Source organism: Mustelus asterias, chromosome 7, assembly GCF_964213995.1.
Source record: "Mustelus asterias chromosome 7, sMusAst1.hap1.1, whole genome shotgun sequence".
NCBI classification, from domain to species: Eukaryota; Metazoa; Chordata; class Chondrichthyes; order Carcharhiniformes; family Triakidae; genus Mustelus; species Mustelus asterias.
Window position 1 is genome coordinate 78,740,096 of NC_135807.1, and position 24,748 is coordinate 78,764,843.

The following is a 24,748-nucleotide window of genomic DNA, read 5'->3' on the forward strand; positions in this document are numbered from 1 at the left end:
TGGTTTGAGTGAAAGATACAGAAAATAAAAATTAATGGGGGGACACATATCCAACAAGATCTGATCCATTATGTTCTTGTTAAGCATTTGCTCATATTAAATAATTAGCATGTTAATTTATAAAGACATGCCAGCTTTGACTGATTTAATAATAATGTATTGCTCAAAGCAAGTATCAAGCATATATGTTAAATAGGCACCTTGTTAGAAAGTGTTATATTTCCTGCATTATTAAAGATAAAATGACAATATATATAGACAACGTGATAGCTAAAGGATGGAACGAAGAGGACAACAATATAATTTTCTGAGTACATGCTTGCAGTGACAAATCTTGTCCACTACCAGTGCATATCGGAGAATTCTGTCACCAGGACATGTTCAGAAACTGAGTAGCACTAAAGCACTATTTCGCAGACTGGATATAACGAGTAGTTTAACTGAAGAACTGATTAAGATAACTTTGCTTTGTATGAATGATTTGGGCATAAGCATAGAAAAAATAATGCCAACATTCGCCGATGACACCAAATTGGCATAGAAAACTGAGCAAAATTGCAGGAACTTGCAGAATATAGGGCAGTCCAGGAAATTGACATGATATGTGACAAATGCAAGTTTAAGTAAATGAGTACATAGTAGTACATTTTGGAAAAAATAGTGCATGAAAAATTGTTCCAATAATAAAATCCTCAATTGAATAAAGGAATTAAGAATGAAGAATAAAGGAAAATTCCAGAAGTCCAGAAATGCAGATATATTTAAGAACAGGATCAGAGTAGGAAAAAAATATAAATTGGGCAAATGGGATAATGAGTTCTTTCTATCAGAGTATTGAATATAAAAGCATGGAAGTGAACATAAAACTGGACAAGACTAAAATACTGTGCACAACTTTAGGCACACCACTGTAGCAGGACTATTGTAATCAGTCACTTGTGGTTCAGTGGTAGCACTTTCATAGAACATAGAACATAGAAAGCCACAGCACAAACAGGCCCTTCGGCCCACAAGTTGCGCCGATCACATCCCCACCTCTAGGCCTATCTATAGCCCTCAATCCCATTAAATCCCATGTACTCATCCAGAAGTCTCTTAAAAGACCCCAACGAGTTTGCCTCCACCACCACCGACGTCAGCCGATTCCACTCACCCACCACCCTCTGAGTGAAAAACTTACCCCTGACATCCCCCCTGTACCTACCCCCCAGCACCTTAAACCTGTGTCCTCTCGTAGCAACCATTTCAGCCCTTGGAAATAGCCTCTGAGAGTCCACCCTATCCAGACCCCTCAACATCTTGTAAACCTCTATCAGGTCACCTCTCATCCTTCGTCTCTCCAGGGAGAAGAGACCAAGCTCCCTCAACCTATCCTCATAAGGCATGCCCCCCAATCCAGGCAACATCCTTGTAAATCTCCTCTGCACCCTTTCAATGGCTTCAACATCTTTCCTGTAATGAGGTGACCAGAACTGCGCGCAGTACTCCAAGTGGGGTCTAACCAGGGTCCTATAAAGCTGCAGCATTATCTCCCGACTCCTAAACTCAATCCCTCGATTAATGAAGGCTAGTACGCCATACGCCTTCTTGACCGCATCCTCCACCTGCGAGGCCGATTTAAGAGTCCTATGGACCCGGACCCCAAGGTCCTTCTGATCCTCTACACTGCTAAGAATGGTACCCTTCATTTTATACTGCTGCTCCATCCCATTGGATCTGCCAAAATGGATCACTACACACTTATCCGGGTTGAAGTCCATCTGCCACTTCTCCGCCCATCTTTAAATCAGAAGATCAATCGTTTAAGACCCACTTCACGGGCTTGTATTTGTGTGATCCAGGCTGACACTTCACCACTGAGGGAGTTCCGCACTGTGAGAGATCTTCAGTGGAATCTTCCCTTCCTGTCCACCTTGGGAATCATAGCAGGCAGGAGGCAGACCATGCAAAGATCCATTGACCTCGGGCAGGATTTTCCATTCTGGGGTGAGCACAGCCGGAAAATCCCACCCATTGTCTTTTGGATCTCAAGTTAAACCAAGGCTCTACCTGCCCTCTCAGGTGGATGTAAAAAAAAACCATGGCAATTTTGAAAGAATAAGGGCATTTACCCAATATTCTGGGCAACATTTAACCTACAACCATCAGTATTATGTGATTTGCCCCATTTCTCTTCATGGAACTTTAATGTGTGCAAATTGGCTGCAGCATTTCCTACATTACAACAGTGATGAGAATTATTTCATTATTTTTTAAACCCTTTGGGATGTTTTGGTCCTTCTGTATCCCAAACGATCATTTTAGCATTAGCTTTATCATGAATATCGCCAATGATTTTTGTATATCCTAGATGTGAATTTATTTTAAACATGAATTTTCCTTATATGAAGAGATCTGTTCTCATATCATGTTCAAATGAACTTGTTTCATCAGATCCTATTCTTTTTGCAAACATTGAAGTAATATTTTGGGTTTACTCTGTACACACCATTTAACATATTGTGTAGCCTGAGAAAATCTACCCACCATTGGCTTCTTTCAAGACATGGAGACGCCGGCGTTGGACTGGGGTAAACACAGTAAGAGTTTTAACAACACCAGGTTAAAGTCCAACAGGTTTATTTGGTAGCAAATGCCATTAGCTTTCGGAGCGCTGCTCCTTCGTCAGATGGATCTCTGAATTCTGAATCTCACTGGCTGTCCTGTCTGGAGACAATACACATTTCTGTGTCTAATGCTCCCTCCACTCACATTGTCTGTATCTTTAAGACCTGATTAGCTGTAGAGATTCGCATTCTAATCAGTATTCTGTAACTTGATTTTGTGTCTCTGTATGCCCTGTTTGAGAGCAGATATCCACTTCATCTGACGAAGGAGCAGCGCTCCGAAAGCTAATGGCATTTGTTACCAAATAAACCTGTTGGACTTTAACCTGGTGTTGTTAAAACTCTTACTTCTTTCAAGACTTCAGTTCCTGAGCTTCTCTGCTATTTTACATACCATCTCCATGCCATTAGCAAGCCCAGGACTAAAATCTCCGAGCCCACTAGCATCTCTACCCCACCAGGAGTGGTTCACTCTTGCGGGGTTTACACTGTAGCTCTCCACTTGCAGGGATCCTGCCGCTGACAGATTGGCACATGCACAGTGGCCCGCTCAGAGCTATGCTGCCAGCCTCTCCAGCAGGAATAGGCCTTGCCCACTGATTTTCAATGGGATTTATGCTGAGGCATTCTGCAGCACACAAAGTGTGGGAGATTCTTTTTTAAACTCCCACTGAAAAAACATTGGGATTTACTCCAATTTTTATGCGAATTCGAAACTTAGAATTTTTTTGGAAGAATTCCCTCTGCCGCCGCCGCCCCCCCCGCGCCCCCCCCCCCCACCGCCCCCCCCCCCTCCCCACCCCGCCACCCCTTTGTTACTGTTCTCACTATGAGCCAACACTGCCCAATTTTTGCAATTAAAGGCTAACATGCCATAATGTATGAATAATGTATACAAGTTCAGAATTTTGCATTTAATAATAGCTTTACGCTTCAGTTGAGAACCTCCCATCCATATATGTTAAAGTATTATAACAAGACATCTTGATAAGATGTTCATAATCCAACTCCCTACATACCATTTCATTTTAAGAAACTGCGTACAAACTGGATGATTCAAAAGTTCTGCTCGATTGAAGCGCATCATTGCCTAAAAAATAAAACAGAAACACCACGACAGAATCAAATTTAAAAATTAACAAACAACAGTTACCAAATGACTGTTTAAATGATTAGATGAACCTTTGGAATTATCCTCTATGATTCATCTTTGCCATGCAAGATGTAAAGGATTTACTTAGATGATCCATAAGATAAAACTGACATGCTGTGCTTGAACTCTGCACAATTATAGATGTAACAGTTACACTTAGTACATTTAGAACTGATTTTCAATGATGACGTGATGAAGCAAAATTGGACTTTTTGCACCATTGAAACATCTAGGTAAGCGGAGGTTTGGTATATTCTCCAGCTTTACCTGGGAGGATCATTGGCCCATTGTAGCAGCTGTCACATTCTGGTGTGATCTTATCTGTTCCAGGTGAAGCACTGTAGCAATGCCGTAGGGAAGTTTGGTTTCAATGTCAGTGACTGAATTTTCAGGCCCCCCAACGTCAGAAATGGAGGTGGAACTGGACTGCAAATGTTGATGTACTTGCCTTAAATAGGGATTTTAACTAAATAATGTGGGAGTGAGGGTTCAGCTGCATGGAAAATTAAAAAGTCAAAGTTAAAGGAGAACCTAGGAGTGCAGGTTGGTGATGAGGCGGATTGTTACCAGAAGATAAAAGAAAGGGACAGAAAGAGTGAATATCATGGGGCAATTCTCCCGTCTTGCTGTGCTGCTCAAGGGAAATATCACTGGGAGGCTCAGAGCAGGATTTGCGACTCCAGGAGACCGATTGTGGCCATTTCTTTTGACGTAATCAGTCCCGGGCTAGAAATCAGTGCGAGGCTGATTACAATATGAAAATAGACATTTGACAATATGGAAATTGATATGGTACGGTAGTCTCCGGGCTCGCTAATGTTTCCCACCCCATCAGGAGATGTTTCCACTAGCGAGGATTAAAGCTGGTCCCCTTCAACAGGGACCAGGCATGTTCACCCCGCTGGTGGGGACAGAAGCCATTGAGGTCCCCCGGGGTGCTCGGGAGCAGGAGGGGGGTGCCCCTTGGGCAGTCCCTGACTGGCACCCTGCCGCTGCCCACCTGGCACTGGGCAGTGCCAAGGGGACAGGGCCCGGTTGCACACACTGCATTAGGGATCGGTGGAGTTGGGAGGGAGGAGGGCGATTGGGGCTGGACAATGGGAGAAAAAAAAAAATCGGGCTGGCCAGCAATCAGGTGGCCAGCAATCAGGAGGCCAGCAATCAGGAAGCCAGTGCGCATCCACCGATGTCCCCACTGACAGATTGTCACATGTGCAGTGGCCCGCTCAGCACGCTGATTTCAGCCTCTCAGGTGGTAACAGTCCCCAACCCCACTGCAGGGAATCACGTTAGGGACTCTGTGATGCACAGAGTCCCGGAGATTCATTCTCCTTAGCTCGGCCAAAAAACGGGCGGGAAAAACTCCTGCTTTCTCACCTGATGGGCACTTACTTTTTTGGGGGGGAAAATTGCACCTGCACCACCCCCCACCCCCCCACATCCCACATTACACCAATAAATCATCCAAGACTAGGGAAATTTGATAATAGAACAAACCTAAAGGCTTTGTAACTGAATGCACAAAGCTCGCGGAATAAAATTGATGAGTTAACAGCACAAATAGGGAAAAATGGGTATGATTTGGTGACAATTATTGCGACATGGTTGCAGGGAAACCAGGTTTGGGAATTGAATATCCAAGCAAACAATGTTATTCTGGAAGGCTAGACAGGAAGGAAAAGGAAGTGGTGTAGCTTTGTTAGTGAAGAAAGGGACCAGAGCTGTCATGAGAAATCACATAAGCACTGGAGATTAAGAAATGGAATCAGTTTGCACCAAAATAAGAAATAGCAAGGGAAAGAAGTCCCTGGTGGGAGCAATCTATAGATCCCCACGCCGTAGTTTTGCAACGGGACACAGTATTAATCAGGAAGTATTGGGGGCTTGTAAGAAAGGAATGGTGATAACCATGGGTGATTTTAATATGATGTGGAGATGCCGGCGTTGGACTGGGGGAAACACAGTAAGAGTTTTAACAACATCAGGTTAAAGTCCAACAGGTTTATTTGGTAGCAAATACCATTACCTAATTAGCTAAAGCTAATGGTATTTGCTACCAAATAAACCTGTTGGACTTTAATCTGGTGTTGTTAAAACTCTTACTGATTTTAATATGCACATAGGCTGGATTAATCAAATTGGCAAGGATAGCCTCGAGGGAGAGTTCATTGAATTTATTAGGGATTATTTCTTGGAACGATGTTTTGGAACCAACCGGTGAGCAGGCTTTTCTGGATTTGGTATTATGTAATGAGCAAGGATTAATTAATTTACAATAATAATGCTAAAATTTCTAATTCAGTTTGAGGGCGTGAAATTGGAGTCCCACACTAGCATTCTGGAGTTAAGCAAAAGTAATTACATTGGCATGAGGACAGATTGGTCTTAGGGGACTGGACAGGAAAACTAAAAGGTAGAACAGTTGATGAGTAGTGTTTAAGGAGATATTCAAGTGCTCCCAACTAAAATATATTGCACAGAGGAAAAAAGACTGCAAGAGGGGAAAAAAAAATCCATGGCTAAGCAAGGATGTCAAAGACAACATAGAGACAAAAATTAAGGTATACTATATTGCAAAGGCCAGTGGTGTATTGGAAGATTGGGAAACTTTAAAAGATCAACAAAGGGCTACTAAAAATGTAATAAAAAGAGCAAACGTAAATTATGAAAGAAAACTAGTGCAAAATTCTAAAATGGACAGCAAAAGCTTCCATAAGTAAAGAGGAAAAGAGTAGCTAAAGTGAATGTTGGACCCTTGGAGGATGAGACTGGGGAGTTAATGATGGGGAACACAGAAATGGTGGAGATACTAAATCAGTATTTTCCCTCAGTTTTCACAGTGGAGGACACTAGTACCATCCCAATAGTAACACGTAATGCAGAGGTAATGCAAAGGAAGGAATGTAGAACAATCATCGTCATCAATAGCGAAAAAGTGCTGAGCAAACTATTAGGATTGAAGGCAGAAAGTCCTTGAAGCCTGATGGCCTACATTCTAGGGTCTTAAAGGAAGTGGTAGTGGAAATGGTGAATCCATTGGTTATAATATTCCAAAATTTTCTGGGATGCAGCAAAGGTTCCAGTAGATTGGAAAAATGCTAATATAGCACCCATATCCAAAAAGGGAAGCAGGCAGAAAGTAGGGAACAATAAACCAGTTAGTTTAACATCTGTTGTTGGGAAATTGTTAGATTCCATTATTAAGGAAGTAATAACAGGACATTTGGAAAGTCAAAACGCAATCCATCAGAGGCAGCATGGTTTTATGAAGGGTAAATCATATTTGACTACTTTGCCAGAGTTCTTCTAAAACGTAACAAGCCAAGTGGATAATGGGGATCCTGTAGATGTAGTATACCTGGACTTCCAGAAGGCCTTTGATAAGGTGCCACACAAAAGGGTAATACACCAGATAAGATCACATGGGGTTAGGGGTAATTTATTAGCTTTGATAGAGGTTTGGCTAACCAACAGAAAGTGCAGAGTCAGGATAAATGTGTATTTTTCTGGTTGTAACTATGGGGATGCCATAGAGTGTGGTCATTGGGGCCCCAACTATTTACAATCAATATTAATAACTTGCATACAGGGATAGAAGGTACTATAGTCAACTTTGCAGTTATTCTAAAATAGGTTGCGATAAAGAATTAAGCAATTTACAAATGGATAGGTTAGGTGAGTGGGCCAAAATCTGGCAGATGTGGCAGAATCTTAAGAGATCCAGCGTGAGGTAGCCAATTGGATACAAAATTGGCTTAATGACAGAAGACAGAGGGTGGTTGTAGAGGGTTGTTTTTCAAACGGAGGACCTGTGACCAGTGGTGTGCCTCAAGGATCGATGCTGGGTCCACTGTGATTTGTCATTTATATTAATGATTTGGTTGAGAATTTAGGATGCATGGTTAGTAAGTTTGCAGGTAGCCTCAACTGTCCAGTGAAAGAGTTGAGGCTACCTCATTGAATGTTTTTAAGGAAAGGTTCGATAAATTTTTGAACAGTAAAGGGATTAAGGGTTATGGTGAGCGGGCGGGTTAGTGGAGCTGAGTCCACGAAAAGATCAGCCATGATCTTATTGAATGGTGGAGCAGGCTCGGGGGGCCAGATGGTCTACTCCTGCTCCTAGTTCTTATGACACCAAGATTGGTGGCATAGTGGACAGTGAAGAAGGTTATCTAGGATTGCAACGGGATCTTAATCAATTGGGCCAGTGGGCTGATGAATGGCAGATGGAGTTTAATTTAGATAAATGCAAGGTGATGCATTTTGGTCGATCAAACTAGGGCAGGACTTATTCAGTTAATGGTAAGGCGTTGGGGAGAGTTACATAACAAAGAGATCTAGGGGTACAAGTTCATAGCTCCTTGAAGGTGGAGTCACAGGTGGACAGAATGGTGAAGAAGGCATTCAGCATGCTTGTTTTCATTGGTCAGAACATTGAGTATAGGAGTTGAGACGTCTTGTTGAAGTTGTACAAGACATTGGTAAGGCCACACTTGGAATACTGTGTACAGTTCTGGTCACCCATTATAGAAAGGATATTATTAAATTAGAAAGAGTGCAGAAAGGATTTACTAGGATGGTACCGGGACTTGATGGTTTGAGTTATAGGGAGAGACTGGAAAGTCTGGGACTTTTTTCCCCCCGGAGCGTGGGAGGCTTAGGGGTGATCTTCCATCTTAGGTGTGATCTTAGGTGTGAGGTCATCCATTTTGGTAGGAATAACAGCAAAATGGACTATTATTTAAATGGTAAAAAATTGCAACATGCTGCTGTGCAGAGGGACCTGGGTGTCCTTGTGCAGGAATCTCAAGGAGTTGGTTTGCAGGTGCAGCAGGTAATTAAGAAGGCAAATGGAATTTTGTCCTTCATTGCCAGAGGGATGGAGTTTAAATTCAGGGAGATTATGTTGCAGCTGTATAAGGTGCTGGTGAGGGGACACCTGGAGTAAGTACTGTATACAGTTTTGGTCTCCTTACTTGAGGAAGGATATACTGGCACTGGAGGGGGTGCAGAGGAGATTCACTAGGTTGATCCCGGAGTTGAGAGGGTTGGCTTATGAGGAGAGACTGAGTAGACTGGGGCTATACTCATTGGAATTCAGAAGAATGAGGGGCGATCTTATGGAAACATATAAGATTATGAAGGGAATAGATATGATAGAAGCAGGGAAGTTGTTTCCACTGGCGGGTGAAACTAGACCTAGGGGGCATGGTCTCAAAATAAGGGGAAGCAGATTTAGGACTGAGTTGAGGAGGAACATCTTCACACAAAGGGTTGTGTATCTGTGGAATTCTCTCCCAGTGAAGCAGTTGAGGCTACCTCATTAAATGTTCTTAAGGCAAGGATAGATAAATTTTTGAACAGTAAAGGAATTAAGGGTTATGGTGAGCGGGTGGGTAAGTGGAGCTGAGTCCACAAAAATATCAGCTGGAATATCAGTGCTACTGACAAGCCTCCAGGACCTGCTCACAGTAGTTAGGACCTATAGAGGCAAACACTTACAACTGATTGTTACAACCCTTTGTGGGACAAGACTAGTTACCAGCTTGTAAACAGGTCCACAGCCATGAAAAACAACTTTTTGTCTATGGGAATTCAACTAAGTCTTAACCTATTGTAATATCTCCCCATTAGTTCCACAAAATTCCAATTGTAAGGTACCTTAGCAAGGAATACTGAAATCCAACTAAACAATTGCTGCTGGATTGCCCTATTATTACAAGTAACTTTCAGGTACAAAAAGGAATACTTACATTTAAGGCTGTTAGTGGTGTGTATTGAATATTTTCATCCTCTTTCTGCTGCTTCTTGTATTTAAGTGGACATTGTAAAAAAGTGAAATTGTATTCAATCTGTATAATAAAATGATATGAAGTAAAATGTTTGTTCTGACGATGGGAAATTGTGACTAAGTGAGATCTATTTATAACTTCACCAGCTAACCAAGGACATATTGAATTGTTTTAAAAAGGACCTGATTTTTTTAAAATTTCAAGACCAAACATGGCTACCATGAGTCACCTGATGTCAGAAATTGTAAGTTGACCTTTTCTGGGAAGTTACTATATGGATTGTACTGCTGACATGTTGTTCCTAGAATTCCACTTCTGAGGGTGTCAATGTCCACTTTAAGAATGGGCTCTTGAAATGAATGTAAAAATATAATGTACTGGACTTTAGTCAATTGCAATTTTGTCAAGATAATGGAAAGTGCTAACCGACCAGATACCCAACAGATATTCAAAATGCCCTGTGGAAGACAAAATAATCCCATTTCCTGTTTGTTTCTATTATCTTGAAACGTGCCAAATGTTTCAGAGATGAAAGATCAAAAATGTGATTACTTATTCTACAGCAATGACTGTAAGACAGCTAATCTAATTCCTTTCTGGGAATATACAGATGGGGTTTTAATAACTGGGTTTGCCAACCCATAAATAGAGAGGGAAGTAAAAGTAACTTGGGAAATACTGCTGAAGAGAGCAGTAAGGAATCTCCCTCTCTCTGAAGCCAACACTGCCTCCAGCAAGGTGCATTTACCTGCAATCCAACTCCAGGATTTTCAAGGGGACCAGCTAAATTCAAACAGCTGTAACGTTCAAAAATCCATGTCTCAAGGCCTAGCAAAGGACTTAATCATATATTCTTTTAACTTTTATTTGAACTGTGTGTGTGTGTGTGTGCGTGCGTGCGTCGAGTTTAGTAACTAATAAACGTATTGGCCAGGATGTTATCACCACTCACGCCAGCAGGATTTTCCCATCCCACTGCAGTGAACAGAGATTTGGCTGGCCACCAAATTCTCCGACCTCGCTGCAGTGGGAACATGGATATCAGGTAAGATCGCGCTTATTATTTCTTTGACTCAAGAAACCCTGGTTTGGCTGGCTGTTTTTTAACAAGTAAATACATTCGGATTGAAAAAAGCATTTTTCGGGAAAATATTTTTTTTAAAAACTTAATTGCAACCAACTGAGGGAGTTGAATAAATGGAAGCCAGCTCAGTCCTCCTCATCATTATATAACTAATCACAGATTCAGGTAAGATGGACACTTACTGAGAAGTCAATACTTTTCCTGTCTTCTGATGATTCTATCATACACCTGTCCAAAAGGTCCTGAAAATAAATGCAAAAATCTCCTATAGATAGCTGTAAAAAATTGCAAGATATCAGCATACAATAATCACACACTGAGTAACTAAACCTGTCAGGATGATCACAGTAATTAGTTGAGACACGAAATTAATGAAAAGAAAGAATTCTATACAAGTGTGATATTGGGGGAAGGGAATTATTGGATTGGGCAGCATCATAAAATAGGACCTGAGACAAGATTGAAGTTGAGCAAGAGAAAAGCAAAAGGAATGATTTGAATATTATACATCTCAGATGGAGATAATTGTGTCACAGAACCAACCACAAAGTAAATTTAATAGTTTACATTTAATTTATCTTCAGCTGTTGCAAATATTTAAAACTCCATTATGTAGCACAAAACCAAAATATGTATCAAATATGCCGGTGATGGATCCCAAAATCAACTTGAACATAATCTGTGTGAAATAAACTAATGTAGCAATTTAAAATATTTGTGAACACATTTTCTACACAACAGTTTTAAATGAATGGGAACACAACATATTCCAATGCAGAGAGGAAAATAATGAATGTTCCTTTAGCAAACCCATTCACATACCAAATCAATGCCCCCATTTGAGTTCCTGGTTTGTCCAAACATTAAATTTAAAAGTTGTGTTCAAATTTGGGCAGAACTTTCTCAGAAAAATTTTAAGTGTTGAACAGGCGCGAAAACGGGAAGTTCTTTCACCCATTTTTCCAGTGAGGTAAGTTACATGAGTTTACGGCACTGTGCACTACAGAGGCCACAATCTGATTCCTGTCAGTTTGAGGTGGGGGGCGGGGGGGGGGGGGGGGGGGGCGGTGGAACCTATTCTCGCTGGGAAGCCAGCCGCAGACTGCTCCCCCGGCGCCCCGATCTAGAACATTTTTCATCTCCCACTCATTTTCTGCCCTGCTACACTACTCGATTAGCACAGCGGGGCAGAAAAATTCCGCCCTATATCTCTTTTTCTCCTTTAAGATGTTTTTCAAATCCTAGTGTTTTGACCAAGCTTTTGGACACTTGGGTTAATATTACATTGGGCTGTAATTTCGGAGCTCCAGGGCAGTGTAACGGGTGGCTCAAAGATGTCAAGTAAGGGTTGCATGTCCATTGCAGCCCCCCCCCCCCCCCGCCAACCTCCTCTATAGACTCCCCAACGCCACAGGACACTATCATCCCTGGGAAACTCCTCACATTTATATGACTCTGTCTCCTCCAACCACCCCCCGCCCCCAACATGAGAACCTACTCCCCCCACAAGGCCCAACTCCCAACCTTACACCCCCACCCTCCCAAGGGCCAATTCCCAATCTTCCCCCCCAACCCAACTCCTCTTATTTCCCACGCCCTCGGCCAGGCTCTACTCTGCTTTCCCTCCCAATCCAAGCACCCCATCCCCAAGGCCGAGCCCAAACCTCCAGCTACAAATTTTACCCACTCATTTTAAAAACATGCCTTCTCCCTGGCTTGTCAAAAACCTAGAAACCTGGCTGAAGCTTTAAAATTACCTGGTTTACCACAGCTCCGGACTTAAAAAATATGAGGACTTGGATTACTTGCCATTCCATTGGAAATTACACCCCAAAAATGTAACACAATTTCAAATTTTATTTGGTAAGGCTCCTGTGCAGCACTGTGGGACATTTTACTAGTTTAGGGGTAGAATCCATAGAATCCCTACAATGCAGAGAGAGGCCATTCAGTCTATTGAATCCACACCGACTCTCCGAAAAAGCATCCCACCCAAGCCCACTAATCCCCCTAACCTACACATCTTTGGCCTTTAAGGAGCAATTGAGCATGTCCAATCTACCTAACCTGCAGGACCGGGGGGTGGGGCGGGGGCGGGGGCAGGGGGTGGGGGGGGGGGCTGTGGCGGGGTCCAAGAAGAAGTGGAGCCAGGAGGGGCGCTAGAACAGCTGAACTATGGGGGTCCAAGAAGAGGTGGGCTGATGCTGAAGGGGGGTGAGAATGTGGGTGAGGGTGAGTGGGTAAGTGGGTGCTCCCAATAGAAATGACAAAAGGTAAGACTTGGAAGTATTTGTTGAATAACAGAACTATTTTATTATTATAAATGTAGACATAGAAATATCTTTTAAGTTTGTTTTTGTATGTTTGTACCTATTGTACATTGATAATTTGTTGTGGCATGGTTTAATTCTTCAATACAATAAGAATATTTCTTCAGTACTCTTGGGATGTCAAAGGGTTTCCATGGCTGAAAAACTTTGGGAACCCCTGACTTGGGCACAGGGCACAATTTCAAAGTTTGTAAATGATACAAAACTCAAACATTGTGAAACATGAGGAGAATACTATAGAACTTCAAAAGCACATAGGCAAATTGTTGGAACGGGTAGCCAGCTAGCAGATGAATTTCAGTGTGAAGAAATGTGAGGTGATTGATTTTGGTAGAAAGAGCATGGAGAGAGGCATATAAAACAAGGGGTAGAACTCTGAAAGTTATGCAGGAGCAAAGATTCCAGGAGTGAGGAACTTCAGTTATGAAGATGGACTATAGAAATTAGGACTGTTTCCTTGGACAAAAGAAGGTTGAGGGGTATTCAAAATCATAAGGGGTCTGGCCAGAGTAGATCGGGAGAAACTGTTCCCACTCATGAAAGATTTGAGAATCAGCACGCGTAGATTTAAGGTAACTCGTAAAAGAAACAATAGTGATACGATAAAAAGCTGTTTCAGGCAGTGAGTGTTTAGGCTCTGTAATGCTCTGCTTGAGAGTGTGAGGTGGGTAGATTCAACTGAAGTATTCAAAAGGAAATTAGACTTACTTGAAAAGAATGAATGTACAGGGTTAAGTGGAGAACGTGGAAGAATGCAACAAGGTGAGTTGCTCATTCAGAGAGCTGGTGTAGACACAATGGGTGAAATGGCTTCCTTCTGTGTCATGACACTTATGTGATTCTGTGATACTCAGTCCGTTCATATGTTGAAGACACCATTGACCCTGCATAATCTCGTACGGCCGTTGAGCAAGGTCACTGCTCTGCATAATCTTAGCATAACAGCTGGGATCCCAACTCCCAAATCTTGTGAATATTATAAGGCATGGAAGAATTGAGCATTTAGATACATGTGGAAGTTTTTTGCATGCTTTTTGTTAATTAACTAAAACAATTCAGTACTTAATGAAGAAAATCATATTCCACCTTGGGAGAGCCAAAAGCAGCTGAAGTTCTTTGTTAAAATCAGTACAAACAGCCTAACCCATTAACAATTACATTCTTAAAATCATTACAGAAATTAACTTACTTTGAAAGCTTCTGGGAGGTGTTCAATCAACTCCAGTACTGGACATTGCATGGAAGAGCCATGAAGGAAGGCTACCGTAGCCTCAACTAGTCTAAATGCAAGGGATTAGAACATTAATAGTTAAGTCCCTGACAGAATGTTCTGTGTTTTATGTGGCATTTTTCAGTTTGTTTATGTGTGGATGGTTTTGCTTCACTCACCTGGAGGGAAATACCTTAACTCGTGAGACTCCAGTACACACTCTTACAGCATCTTATTTTAGCCTCGGTGCGATCAATTATTCTTCCCTCTCCTCCCAGCGTTCTCTCCCAATCACAATGGAATACTTTACTGCATCTCATTCCACACAATTAAGATCTACTTTTCTCAAACTACTTGCCCTTCTTGGCCACACTTGCAGGATTTTCAACCCCGCTTGGAGCAAGCATAGAGATGGGAGAGTGAAAATAAGTGCCACTGACCAGCATGATGCTTCCTGCCCTCATTCTATTTTCCTGGTGGCAGGATTGGTGTTGACAGGGCTATTTGCCTGCAAATGGCTTACAACCAATAATTCAAAGTCTATTGAGACAGGCCGACTGGACTATAGGCCAGGCCCTTATTTTCACTTTAAAAAGTTGGAGAGAGAATGCCTCATAATGAAAACACATTAACTGAAATAGTAGGCTGCTGGCTTCTTCCAAGCTGAAGGGTCTCCTCTTGGCACTCTCGTTTCAAAGCCTGCTGCCATCCTCAACTGAGCAGGGAGCCCACCCGTTGGCCACTAATTGGCCAATTCACAAAAAATCACTGCTAGGCAACTGTTTTCCACACAGTACAGGTATGTGACCTCCATTTGACCCCAATCTCAGGATCGAGACACAAGGGCAAAATCCTGTCTGTAGCATATTCCCCTCTTCATGCACACTCCGATAAACTGCTTCATACATTTTCAAACTCCTTCAATTGAGTACACACTAAACTGCTTTGCTTTTCTTGCAGAGAATGCTGGCACAGGATCAGAGAGAAGATTCAAATACAAGGGGAAGAAGTCTCACAGCAATTACTAAACTTGAAATTAAAGGAGGACATGGCCATCAACATCATGAACAGAGAAAGGAACATAGCTCTGTGTATGCTGAAGCTGGTTTAACTGTATATTCATTGGATATTGAATTGTATTCAGGCAAGGGCAAAAACTGAGGATTCACTTATTTTCTTTTATACATAGGAGCAAACTAAAACTGTGGGTGTTGGATTTGTTTTCTGTGTTACTGGGAGGTGCATATTTGTAATGCTTGTCCCTGGAAATAAAAACTTACAAACAATGTAAAGGTTTAGGTCCAGTTCTATCCTTCATTATTTGGCTTTCTAGAATAGAGCACATCAGCAGAGAATGGCCAGCCAAAGGTGAAGGTTGGAAACTAAGTAACATTTTTTTCTACTCTTTCAGTCATTAGCAAAGCGATGATAGGTGTCATTGTCAGTGCTTTCAAGTGGCACTTACTCTTCAATAATCTGCTCGTTGATGCTCAGGTTAGTTCTGACATGGCCATTCAGCTCCTGACCTGATTACAGCCTTGATACAAACGTGGACAAAACAGCTCATCTCAAGAAATGAGGCAAGAGTGATTGTTCTTGACATAAAGGCAGCATTCAACGGAGTGCCACATCAAAGAGCCCAAGTAAAACTGGTGTCAATAGGAATCAGGGGAAAAACTCTCCACCGATTGGAGCCAAACCTAGCACAAACGAAAATGATTGGAGTTGTTAGGGTTCAATCATCTCAATCTCTGAATATCACAGCAGGACTTCCTCAGGGTAGTGTCCTAGGCCTAACTATCTTTAGCTGTTTCATCGATGACCTTCATTCCATCATGAGATCAGAAGTGGAGATGTTCACTGATGATTGCACAATGTTCAGCACCATTCGTAATTTCTCAGATACTGAAACAGTTGTTTATTTATTTATTTATTGACAAATGTGATTAAGTTGTGCAATACTTGAAATATTGCTTGATGATTTTTATACTTTACAGTTAACAAATCTATTTGCCAATCAAACACTTCTGAATTCTGTAAAGCTTCTATGTGGAATGTTGGTGATACAAACAAAACTGCATTTGTTTCCCATCCCAAATCACCTTGAAGGTGGTGGTGAGCTTTCTCCTTGAACTACTGCAGTTTTTCCAGTGCTTCTAGCAGGGCTTTAGATATGAAATGTTTGGGTGGTTTTGAAAGAATGGTGACATATGTGCATCAGGATGATGAGAAATAGTGAAGATGATACCTGATGCACTATCAATAAGGCGAAAGACTACCGATATGCCAATATAAGTGTAGGCTTTTATTCACAACAGAATCAGGAGCAGATCCCAACATATAACCAACCCGGACTGAACAAGGGGGAGGAGACAGCCACCTTTATACTAGGTGCTGAGGGGAGGACCCAAACTGGAAGGGGATGTGTCCAGGTATGACAAGCACACACAACGGTGGTCCATATAGGACAAAGGCACAACTGAGGTCCACCACATTCACCCCTTCCTTTTAAAAAAACAACACGGGGGTGAAGCGGAAACAATACTACAAGTCCAGACGAACCGGTGGCTTGATCCGCCGTCGCGATCGTCGTAGTGCAGGTCGCAGAGTCGTCCGAGCAGGGAGCGATGTCGGCCCAGGCTCCGTACAGTGAGCGTCGAGAGAAGGCGCTGGGTGGTGTGAAGCGGACCGATCCGTCGTCCCGTCCAGTCGTCGGGTACTGCGTGGCGACGGCTCCGGCGACTCAAGCGAGCTGTACATAGGGGCGAGAGGAGTGAGCAGTGGCCCTGGTGGCGTATGGGGAACAGTGGGAACCGGAGCTGGGGGGTGGGGGGCCGCAACAAGCTCAGGGCGCACTACATTGGGGACAGGGACTGAGGGAGGAAGAGGCGTAGCAGTCTCCGAATGGACGACACCAGGGACCGTGGGGCGGAAGGACGTGGTGACCTCCGGGGCACCCGCGGGTGCCAAGTCACGGACAGAAACCGTGTCCTCCCGCCCATCAGGGTACACTACGTAAGCATATTGGGGATTAGCGTGGAGCAGTTGGACCTCCTCGACCAAGGGATCTGCCTTATGGGTCCGGACATGCTTCTGAAGCAGGACGGGTCCCATGGACATCAGCCAATTCGGGAGCGAAGTACCCGAGGAGGACTTCCTGGGAAACGAAAACATCCGCTCGTGAGGGGTCGTATTGGTCGCTGTGCACAAGAGTGACCTAATGGAATGTAATGCATCCGGAAGGACGTCTTGCCAACGGCTGACTGGAAGGCCCCTAGACCGTAACGCTAATAGAACGGCCTTCCAGACGGTTGCGTTCTCCCGCTCTACTTGACCATTGCCCCTGGGGTTATAGCTAGTGGTGCAGCTGGAGGCAACGCCTTTGGCGAGCAGTTACTGCCTCAGCTCGTCACTCATGAAAGAGGACCCACGGTCGCTATGAATATAGGCTGGGAAGCCGAACAGGGTGAAGAGCTTGTTCAGGGTCCGAATCACTGTAGCCGTGGTCATGTCCAAGCAGGGGAAGGCAAAAGGGAAACGTGAGTATTCGTCAATGATATTCAGGAAATAAACATTGCGGTTAGAGGAGGGGAGGGGGCCTTTAAAATCAACGCTAAGGCGCTCGAACGCGCGAGTGGCCTTTACAAGGTGCGCCCCACCTGGCCGGTAGAACTGCGGTTTGCACTCAGCGCAGACCCTGCATTGCCTGGTAATCATCCGGACTTCCTCAAGGGAGAAGGGCAGGTTACGGGACTTGACAAAATGGAAAAATCTGGTGACACCCGGGTGACAGAGGGCGTTATGGAGGGACTGTAGCTGGTCTAGTTGGGCGCTGGCACATGATCCACGGGACAGGGCATCTGGGGGCTCATTGAGCTTCCCGGGCCGGTACATGATGTCATATCTGTAGGTGGAGAGCTCAATCCTCCACCGCAAGATCTTGTCATTCTTAATCTTGCCCTTTTGCCTGGTGTTAAACAGGAAGGCAACTGACCGCTGGTCCGTAATTAAGGTGAATCGTTGGCCCGCGAGATAATGGCGCCACTGCCGGACGGCTTCTACGATGGCCTGGGCCTCCTTCTCGACCGAGGAGTGTCGAATCTCAGGGCCTTGTAAGGTCCGGGAAAAGAAGGCCACCGGACGGCCCCTCTGGTTAAGGGTGGCGGCTAGGGCAAAGTCAGACGCATCACTTTCCACTTGGAATAGGATGGATTCGTCCACAGCGTGAATCGCGGCCTTCGCGATGTCCGCCAGGGGAAAAGAGGTCGATTTTAGGAGCGGATGGGCTTTATCTGCGTAACGGGGAACCCACTGGGCATAATAGGAGAAGAAGCCCAGGCACCTCCTCAGTGCTTTGAGGGTAGTAGGGAGGGGAAGCTGCATAAGGGGACGTATACGGGCTGGGTCGGGGCCAAGGACACCATTTTCTATCACGTACCCAAGGATAGCGAGACGGCGTGTCCGGAAAACACACTTCGCCTCATTATGTGAGGTTCAGGAGAGTAGCCATACAAAGGAATTTTTGTAGGTTGGCATCATGATCCTGCAGGTCATGGCCGCAGATGGTGACGTTATCCAGATACGGGAAAGTGGCCCGTACTCCGTGCTGGTCCACCATTTGATCCATGGCCCGTTGGAAGACTGAGACCCCATTGGTGACACCAAAGGGGACTCGGAGGAACTGGTAGAGGCGGCCATCCGCCTCAAAGGCCATATATGGGCGATCCTCCGAGCGGATAGGGAGCCGGTGGTAAGCCGATTTCAAATCGATCGTCGAGAAAACCCTATAGTGCGCGATGCGGTTGACTATGTCCGCGATATGGGGAAGAGGATACGCATCTAGTTGGGTATACCTATTTATGGTCTGGCTGTAGTCAATCACCATGCGGTGTTTCTCCCCCAATTTAACTACGACCACTTGCGCCCTCCAGGGGCTGGTGCTGGCCTGGATAATCCCTTCCCGGAGCAGCCGTTGTACCTCGGACCGAATGAAGGCCCGGTCATCCGCACTATAGCGCCTACTCTTGGTGGCTATAGGCCTACAATCCGGGGTGAGGTTATCAAATAACGATGGGGGGGGTGATCTTGAGGGTCGAGAGACTGCAGGTGGTGCGCGAGGGGCGCCTTGCAGACAGAGAGCGGGGGATAAGGGCCATCATACTGCAGGGTGACGCTCCTATGATGGCTGAGGAAATCTAACCCCAGCAGTACAGCTGCGCAGAGTCGCGGCAGCACGAGGAGCCGAAAACGCTCGTAGACTGTGCCCTGTACCATCAGCGTCACCAAGCAGCACCCGAGGACCTCCACCGAGTGGGAATTCGAGGCCATGGAGATGGTCTGGCTCCAGGGTCGCACGGGAAGGGCATATTGACGCACTGTGCGAGGGTGTATAAAACTTTCTGTGCTCCCACAGTCAAACAGGCAGTTTTCTGCATAACCATTTACCTTGATCTCCATTATGGACTTGGAGAGTTGATGTGGCTATGACTGGTCCAAGCAAATCGATGCCACTGTTGAATTAAAGAAGAATCCAGCTTCGTCGCCGTCTGATGACGTCACGGATGAAGCTTCCTGCTCAGCTCGCCTTGATGCCAGTCTCAAAGATGGCAACTCCCGCACTTCCGGTGACCGCATCAAAGATGGCGATTCCCGCACTTCCGGTGACCGCATCAAAGATGGCGATTCGCGCGCAGCCGCCGCCTGCATCAAAGGTGGCTGCGCCCTCGGAGCACACATGGCTCCACGAGTCTTCAGAAGCGGCTTTGCTCGGCAGACTTTAACAAAGTGGCCTAGCTTACCGCATCCGGAGCAAATAGCGTCCTTTGCCGGGCAGCGACGCCGAGGGTGCTTAGGTAGGCCACAAAAGTAACATTTGGGCCCCGCCGGAACAGCCATCGTGGTGGAGCCGTCGGTGGAATGGGATGCAAGGTAAGACCCGAGATTATGGGAGGCCGCTTCTAACGTTTCAGCCATCGTGGCCATTTTCCGGAGGTCTAGGTCATCTTGTTCCAGCAGACGCTGCTGGATGTATGTAGACTCAATGCCTGCAACGTAGGCGTCGCGGATCAGATCCTCCATGTTCTGAGCTGCTGAAACAGCCTTACAGTCGCATGCTCGAGCGAGGACCCTCAGGGCACGCAGAAATTGGGCGCACGATTCTCCTGGCTGCCGCTTGCGGGTAGTTAGGAGGTGTCTGGCGTAAACCACGTTAGGGCTCTTTCGGAACTGCCCTTTTAGGAGTTCGATAGCATCCGCGTAAGTAGCAGTGTCCCGGAAGATTCCATAGACAGTTTCGCTTACCCGGGCACGGAGCACGTGGAGTTTAGCAGCGTCGGTGTCGATGGCCGTAGCGGTGTCGACGAATGCTTCGAAGCAGTCCAACCAATGATCAAATTTATCAGAGGCTCCAACCTCTTGAGGGTCTAATGCTAACTTGTCGGGTTTTAGAAACTGCTCCATACTAGTAACTGTTGTGAATAAAATTGATGCGCTATCAATAAGGCGAAAGACTACCAATATGCCAATATAAGTGTAGGCTTTTATTCACAACAGAATCAGGAGCAGATCCCAACATATAACCAACCCGGACTGAACAAGGGGGAGGAGACAGCCACCTTTATACTAGGTGCTGAGGGGAGGACCCAAACTGGAAGGGGATGTGTCCAGGTATGACAAGCACACACAACGGTGGTCCATATAGGACAAAGGCACAACTGAGGTCCACCACAATACCCCTATGTATTTCTACTCTTATTCTCAAATAGTTGTGGGACTGGGAGCTGTGTTTCCTGCAACAAATCTGAAGCCAATTGGCAGTGTATGTGCCAAAAACAGAGAAATGCAAGAAAAACTCAGCAGTCCTGGCAACATTAGTGAGAGAAAACATAGTTAATGTTTTGAGTTCGTATGACCTTTCTTTGTATCCACTAAGAAAGTATCATATGGGCTTGATATGTTAATTCTATTTTCTCTCTCCACAGGTGGGCGGCACGGTAGCACAGTGGTTAGCACTGCTGCTTCACAGCTCCAGGGACCTAGGTTCAATTCCCGGCTTGGGTCACTGTTTGTGTGGAGTTTGCCCATTCTCCTCGTGTCTGCGTGGGTTTCCTCCGGGTGCTCCGGTTTCCTCCCACAGTCCAAAGATGTGCGGGTTAGGTTGATTGGCCATATTAAAATTGCCCCTTAGTGTCCTGAGATGCGTAGGTTAGAGGGATTAGTGGGTAAAATATGTAGGGATATGGGGGTAGGGCCTGGGTGGGATTGTGGTCGGTGCAGACTCGATGGGCCGAATGGCCTCTTTCTGTACTGTAGGGTTTCTATGATTTCTATGAGATGCTGCCAGACCTGCTGAGATTTTCTAGCAATTTTCTGTGTATGTTTCAGATTCCAGCATCTGCACCATATAATTTCAGTGTGCTGCATAACTTTGCTGAGGAACTAAGACATGAGCCACTTTAGAGAAGGACCTTCAACATAGTGAGGGAGGTGAAAATAAAATGACAGCAAGGAAAGAGAAGGACTCCGATGACTGCCTGCACCCGGCACTCTTGGGAAACTGAACTATTGCTGGACCTCTGCATTAACAGTCAAAGATCAGCTTCATATTCATACAAGAATTATCAACAACCAAGCAACTGGGTTCCTGAAGCAGTGCTTCGGTTATTTTGTCTAATTAAAGGTTCCTTATTTCACTATCTCAGTAATGAGAATGATTGCTATCCAATGCATTCTAAACAAAGTGTCTTCAAAGATGTTTGACCAGAAAGGAAAAAAGAGCAGTCTCCAGGATGTATGGCAAAGGAGAAGGTCAATGTGAAGAAAACTCAACATTATGGATATTCATGTTCTTCAGGCCAACTCCATCGTCTTCATGAAGAGAAAATCTTCAAATTCAATTGACCTGCAGGTGCCCTGTGAACTTGGCAAAGGCTTCATGCATGCTATTACTCAGAAAACAATGTCTTCTTTGTCTGACATTTCATGGTGCTGCTATAAATAAAGAAGAAATATTGGCTGGGTGTTTCTTAGTTGAATGGAGCTAAACATGCTCCTATGCCTTTTTCACCCCACTGAGAAACCCCATAACATAGAAAACTGAATATTAAGACCTATTGGCTTTATCTTTTCTGCTATTTCCACCTGATTATCACAATCTTTTCTGCACAATGTTTGAAATGGCACCTTTATAGATGGAACAAACTTCTCAACTCAGATTTGTGCCATGGATGACAAACCCCACGAGTGAACAAAATTAAAGAATGTTTGTCACTCCCCTGATGTCAACAAGCTTGTTCTTCATTTGCAAGTAAATAAGAAAGAATAAGGTGATTGCATTGGCTCAGTGAGTGAACTCCTTCTGTGCAACTCAGCCCTTGAGATTTTACTTGATGATGGCCTTCCTACCTAAATAGGAAGTTTATCAGTTTCACTGAAAAGAGACAGGTGTTATCTACAGGTTTGCATTATGGTACTGTGGTGAACCATCTTTGGTTCCCACTAGGTAGTACTGAGCCAGGGTCTGGCCAGTACTACGAGTCTGTATATATGTTACTGTTGGGGTTAGGGATGGGTTGTTCTACTTGTTACTGTTGGGGTTAGGGTTGGGCTGTTACACCTGTATTATAGTTATTATGGTACATCCCAGTCGGGCTCCGCCTCCTGGGAGAGGTATAAAGGTCACTGCTCTGTCTGGGACCCCTCAGTCTGGGATCATGTACTATATATGGTAGTTTCATTGTAATAGTAAATAAAAGCCTTTATTTCCTTGAGCATCTCAAGCCTCGTGTGTAATAACGCGCATCAATTTTATTTACTATTAATTAAACTCTCGTCGTTAAAAAAAAAGGAAAACGATACAGAGAGTATGGAGCAAATGTTAAAACCCGAACGTCTTACACTGGATCCACGTGCGGCGGGCGCCTCTAACACCTTCAACCACTGGTTGAAATGTTTTGAAGACTACCTTGCAGCCTCCGCAGCAGTCACCACAGACGACGACAGACTCCGGGTCCTCCACGCGAGGGTAAGCGACGCCGTATATCTCGCGATCCGCGCGGCCACCGACTACAAAGGGGCCCTCGAGCTTCTTAAGAAGCGCTACATTAAACCGCCAAACGAGATGCATGCTTGATACCTCTTAGCCACTCGACAACGGCAGCCCGGCGAAACGACGGAACAGTACGCGTGCGAGCTCCTACAGCTAGCCAGGGGCTGTAACTGCAAAGCAGTGTCGGCAGACCAGAATATGAATGACCTCGCTCGAGATGTGTTTGTGGCGGGAATCGGATCATCTTATATCCGACTCAGACTGTTGGAGCAAGGTAATGTTGATCTCACTAAGTCGATAGAACTAGCAGATACGTTGGAGACGGCCTCCAAAAGTCTAGCATTGTATCCCGAAGACCACGTGGAGACAGCATGGCAGGAGCAGTCGCAGATCCCACCTCGTCCCTCGGGTCCGAAAAGCTGTGTGATGGCGTGCCCACACTCGGGCCTGACGATGGCAGCAGCTCCAGGCAGCCCGCGGTGTTACTTCTGTGGGGGAGTGAAGCACACTCGACAGCGATGTCCCGCTAAAGCGGTGTTGTGCTCCGCCTGCGGTAAGAAGGGACACTATTCGAAGGTCTGTCGATCCAAACTTACTTCCAGGAACAGCAGTGCGGCCTGCGACTCCCCGGAGCCTGGTTCTTCGTCGTCGGCATCGTCGAGGGTTTCGTCCACGTGTGAGGCCAGGACGCAGCCATTACAGACGACGGAGTCGCAAGAGACGCGCGACCACCAGATTTTGGCGCCATCACCCACGTGCGACTTATGGGAGCAGCCATTTTGGTCGGCACCGACTACGAACGACTAGCAGGGGTCATCTTCATCCATCTCAGCTGCCTGCAGTGGCGCTCACGAACCAACGGTGGCGTCGATCATCCCGGACCAGGCCAAGCCTCACAGACTCGACAAGTCTATGATGGACATTCAGGTAAACAAACGCTTGATTTATTGTCTGTTTGACAGCGGGAGCACTGAGAGTTTTATTCACCCAGACGCTGTGAAGCGGTGTGGTCTCCAGATTCAACCTGTCAAACAGACGATTTCGATGGCATCAAGGTCCCGGTCTGTCACCGTGCTAGGGAGTTGCGTGGTAAATTTAACGGTGCAGGGCACGGTTTACGAGAGCTTCAATCTCCTGGTGTTACCGTACCTTTGCGCGCCAATACTCCTAGGACTAAATTTCATGGTCTACTTGAAGAGTGTAACCCTACAGTACGGTGGGCCACTCCCTCCGCTTTCAGTGGGAGAAGAGCAGCTTCCAAATTGCCCAACGCGCCCCACCTGTAGCCTCTTGACGCTGAAGATTACCACACCCTCCCTGTTCCAGAATCTCGTGCCAGGCTGCAAGCCCATTGCGACTAAGAGTAGGCGTTACAGCGCTGAGGATCGGATCTTCATTCGATCTGAAGTTCAGCGGCTCCTCAAGGAAGGGATCATACAATCTAGCGCTAGTCCATGGAGAGCGCAGGTCGTGGTGGTCAAGAGCGGGAACAAACCCCGGATGGTCATTGACTATAGTCAGACCATT

At 45.2% G+C, this 24,748-nt stretch overlaps 1 protein-coding gene across 1 annotated transcript in view; it reads right to left on the bottom strand.

The window, feature by feature from the left end:
• Positions 1-24,748, bottom strand: part of trpa1b (transient receptor potential cation channel, subfamily A, member 1b) — a 162,923-nt gene that overhangs the window by 49,811 nt on the left and 88,364 nt on the right. The window contains exons 15-18 of the mRNA XM_078215501.1: positions 14,155-14,245; positions 10,818-10,877; positions 9,513-9,611; positions 3,626-3,696 (exon numbers count right to left, since the gene is read on the bottom strand). Of these exons, the coding sequence (XP_078071627.1) occupies positions 3,626-3,696; positions 9,513-9,611; positions 10,818-10,877; positions 14,155-14,245 (321 nt within the window). The remainder of the gene's footprint in view (positions 1-3,625; positions 3,697-9,512; positions 9,612-10,817; positions 10,878-14,154; positions 14,246-24,748) is intronic.